We start from the raw sequence: 4972 nt of genomic DNA on the forward strand, positions 1-4972 counted from the left end.
TGTTTACAATATCCTGAGGAGAGACGTGTTCCTGCTGCTATTTGTGCTTTCACTAGTTTTGCATGTGTTTGGTGGTCTGAACATTGTAGATTATATCCTATTCCAGCTACTTGGGATGCTTTGAAAACTGTTATGCGTACTCGTTGGGTTCCACCATATTATCAACGTGAATTACTTCAAAAATTACAATGTTTAAGACAAGGAATTTTTTTTTGTAGAAGAATATTATCTGGAATTACAAACTGGCATGATTAGATGTGGTATTGTTGAGAATAATGAAGCTATGCTTGCACGTTTTATGGGTGGATTACATAAAGAGATTCAGACCATTCTAGAGTATAAGGAGTATAATAATATCACTTGTTTATTCCATCTTGCTTGCAAAGCTGAACTTGAAGTGCAGGACCGACAGGCATTGGTGCGAACTAATTTTTCTGCGGGTCGATCTTCATCATGGACACCACGTACATCCCCTACTCCCACACGTCCTATTGCAGCACCACTGACTTCAACCGCCAATTACAACCGAGATACAAGAAAACAGGCACCACCAGCACCATCTGCCAGGAGTACACCTGTTAGGCCTGCCCAGAGCTCTTCTTCATCCATGGCATCAACAAGGCACATACATGATATTATTTGTCGTCGTTGTAAGGGAAGAGGTCATTATGCGAGAGCATGCCAATCTCCGCGTGTTATGCTTGCTACTGAGGATGGTGGGTATGAGTCCGCTGGTGACTATGACGAGGATACTTTGGCTCTTATTACAAGTGAAGAATACGATGGAGATGATTCTGATCATGAGACGCAATACATGGCTGCCAAAAATGCTAACACGTATGAAAGTTTAGTTGCTCAACGTGTTTTGAGTGTGCAGGTCACACAAGCTAAGGAAAATCAGAGGCATAATTTGTTCCATACAAAGGGAGTTGTGAAGGAACATTCTGTTCGCGTCATCATAGATGGTTGGAGCTGCAACAACTTGGATAGCATGGAGATGGTGGAGAAGCTATCTCTCACCACAAGACCACATCCACATTCTTACTACATCCAATGGTTCAGCAACAGCAGCAAGGTCAAGGTAACACGTACTGCTCGTGTGCATTTTAGTATCTCTACATATGCTGATTATGTTGATTGTGATGTGGTACCCATGCAAGCATGTTCCTTATTACTTGGTAGACCATGGCAATTGATAAAAATTCTGTACACCATGGTAGAAACAATCATGTAATCGTACGTTCCCCTGGCAATCGCTTTACTCAATCTTCGGAGTTATTTGACACCGCTGGTTGCCTGTCACCACCAGATGCATGGTAATTGATATTTGCTATACTGTGAGTATTTTACCACCACATCCTAGTAGTTCATAGGAACATTATTCTTGGATATTGTTTCTTGCTTTCTTCTAATTATGGCAGGTTCCGGAGTTGTTAGTTCTTGGGCTTCATCGGTCGTGGGAGACGTGCCACCACCTACAACCATCACGAGAGGTACACAAACACCCAAATGCACATGATCAGGTTAATGTTTCTATACCACCATTTAATGGTCGTTTTAGACCTGCTTTATATATTGCATGGGAGTTCTACATAAATAATAAAATTGATTCCCATAATTTTGCTGATTGTAAAAAAGTTAAGGTTGAGGTTGGCTCATTCACTAGTTATGCTTCGGTTTGGTGGGGCGAATACTATCGATTAAACCCGGATTATATACCTACTACTTGGGATGGTTTGAAATGTGTCATGAGAGATAGATTCGTAGATTTTCATTATACTCATGGCATGATTAAAAAACTACAACATTTAAAACAAGGTAGTGACACTGTAACAAAATATTATGATGATTTACAAACTACCTTGTTGCACTCATTTTTAGAAGAAAGTGAAGAAAATTTTATGGATACATTTTGGGGAGGATTAAACCGTGATATTCAAGAGATACTAATTCATGAAGACTGTTATCCTATGGACCGTTTGTTTAGTCTTGCTTGCAAAGCTGAACAGAAAATAAAACGACGTTGAAAGATCATGGATGTCGCCTAGAGGGGGGGTGAATAAGCGCTTTAAAATAATTACGGTTTAGGCTTGAACAAATGCGGAATAAACCTAACGGTTAATTTTTCAAGCACAAAACCTAAAACAACTAGGCTCACCTATGTGCACCAACAACTTATGCTAAGCAAGATAAACTACTTAGGTGATAGCAAGATATATGACAAGAAACAATATGGCTATCACAAAGTAAAGTGCATAAGTAAAGGGCTCGGGTAAGAGATAACCGAGGCACGCGGAGACGATGATGTATCCCGAAGTTCACACCCTTGCGGATGCTAATCTCCGTTTGGAGCGGTGTGGAGGCACAATGCTCCCCAAGAAGCCACTAGGACCACCGTAATCTCCTCACGCCCTCGCACAATGCAAGATGCCGTGATTCCACTAAGGGACCCTTGAGGGCGGTCACCGAACCCGTACAAATGGCAACCCTTGGGGGCGGTCACCGAACCCGTACACTTTGGCAACCCTTGGGGGCGGTCACCGGTACCCGTCAAATTGCTCGGGCGATCTCCACAACCTAATTGGAGACCCCGAAGCTTGCCCGGAGCTTTACACCACAATGATTGAGCTCTGAACACCACCAACCGTCTAGGGCGCCCAAGCACCCAAGAGGAACAAGCTCAAGGGTACCAAGCACCCAAGAGTAATAAGCTTCTCAACTTGTAACTTCCACGTATCACCGTGGAGAACTCAAACCGATGCACCAAATGCAATGGCAAGGGCACACGGAGTGCCCAAGTCCTTCTCTCTCAAATCCCACGGAAGCAACTAGTGCTAGGTAGGAAAATGAGAGGAAGAACAAGAAGGAGAACACCAAGAACTCCAAGATCTAGATCCAAGGGGTTCCCCTCACAAAGAGGAGAAAGTGATTGGTGGAAACGTGGATCTAGATCTCCTCTCTCTTTTCCCTCAAGAACTAGCAAGAATCATTGGAGGGATTGAGAGTTAGAAAGCTCGAAGAAAGTCAACAATGGGGGAAGAACACGAGCTAAAAGGATAAGGTCCATTGGGGAAGAAGACCCTCTTTTATAGGTGGGGAAAAATCCAACCGTTACCCACCAACCAGCCCGCGGCCAGCGGTACTACCGCAAGGCCGCGCGGTACTACTGCTTGCAACCAAGCGGTACTACCGCATGGCTATGCGGTACTACCGTACCGACCCACGGTACTGCCGCAACCCCAGCACAGAACCGATAAACAGACGCACAGGAGCTGGGGAAGGAACTTCCGCACACGCGGTACTACCGCACCCCCCATGCGGTACTACCGCAAGGCAAAAGTCCCAGCCAGGGGAAAAGGGAAACTTCCATGCCTACTTCCGCAAAGAAATGGAAGTAGCAAAAACCCGACACAGTAGTACTGCCGAGGGGCGGTACTACTGCCTGACCGCATAGCGCGGTACTACCGCACGGCGAAAGCAGTACTACCGCGGTAGGTGCGGATGTAAAAAATTACATCCGCTCCTACTACTGCAAAGGGGCGGCACTAGCCTGGTGGGCAGCGGTAGTGCGGCTCCAGGGGAGCGGTACTACTGTGCCACTGCACGGTACTACCGCTTTCCTGGGAGCAGTACTACCGCAACCAACAACGGCAGCCACACAAGGGAGGCAAGAAAACAGAGGAAGCTCCAAGGAAGAAGGAGGGGAAAAGAAGGAGACGTGTACGTGATGAATCCACCCAAACCTTTCCAACGCGGACCCTGACAAAACCACACTCAAGAGAACAAGAACTGCCATAACTTCTGCATATGAGCTCCGAATTGAGCAAACTCAAGCTTGTTGGAAACAAGACGACGAGTAGCATCAAAACAGCGACTGGTTATAGTAAGAAGAGGCAGGGGAGGTATGCCAACAAATAGAGGAGTGAAACCTCCAACCGAGAAGAACCGGCAAAACCTCCAACAACGAAAACATCATAGAGTATGCAAGCGAACTCCATTTTCGATGAACTCAAGCTTGTCATCAAGATGACCAAAAGCTCTAAGACTCTCAAAGAGAACCAAACAAGAACCAAGAAAGATGATGCAAGGATGCAATGGTTTGAGCTCTCAGCGAATGATACGATCAAGCTACTCATCGAGAGCCCCCCTTGATAGTACGGCAATCGATCCTATAACCCAGTCTCCCAACTACCATCATGAGACCGGTAAAATAGAAAACCTATCAAGGGCAAACCTTTGCCTTGCACATGGCCCACTTGAGCTAGATGAAGACGATCTTGACTCCCTCAAGTTGGACCACCTTTCTTGATTGGGTTGACTTGATGAAGACTAGTTGATTGCTCCCCCATACTCCACTATGGGTGAGCCACTCTTCCGCACATCTTCACAAGTCCATTGTCACCACAAAGGACGGCAAGCTTCAAGCATTTGATCTCTTCGTGATGCTCCACTTGAACTTGCACACTGCAACCTAACCCCACAAAGAATCCTCACGAAGACCATGGGTTAGTACACGAAGCGTAATTGACAATGCTTACCATACCATGGGATCACTTGATCCCTCTCGGTACATCTTCTACGCTTTGTGGGTTGGTCAACTTGATTCACTCTTTGACTTAGTCTTGATCAACCTCTCACAAGACCAATCTTTAGGTAATCCCTTGAATAGCACCTTGGTCGACACAAACTCTCCTTGAAACCAACACATGTACTCCAAGAAAAGCCTATGGACAAAAACCTTCAAATATAACTCAAGGCAACCATTAGTCCATAGAGATTGTCATCAATTACCAAAACCAAACATGGGGGCACCGCATGTTCTTTCAGACGTGTTGCCCATGAGGAGAACAAGCCCAAGGTGCACATTCCAAGTGTTGATACAGATGTTTCTTTAGCTACTAGTATGACAACCACATCCGTTGTTGCGAGGACTACATCATCTCCACCATGTGACACATCACCACCGAGAGTG

The 4972-nt window shown here is 45.5% G+C and overlaps 1 protein-coding gene across 1 annotated transcript; it reads left to right on the forward strand.

Moving 5' to 3' along the window:
* Positions 1 to 607: 607 nt before the first annotated feature.
* Positions 608 to 1234, forward strand: LOC147990716 (uncharacterized). The gene has a single exon (XM_087538364.1). The coding sequence runs from the start codon at positions 608 to 610 to the stop codon at positions 1232 to 1234; it is 627 nt and encodes a 208-aa protein (XP_087394490.1).
* The last annotated feature ends 3738 nt before the right edge of the window (positions 1235 to 4972 follow it).

This window comes from Triticum urartu, chromosome 1A (assembly GCF_056163025.1).
Source record: "Triticum urartu cultivar PI428250 chromosome 1A, HENAU_Tu73, whole genome shotgun sequence".
NCBI lineage: Eukaryota > Viridiplantae > Streptophyta > Magnoliopsida > Poales > Poaceae > Triticum > Triticum urartu.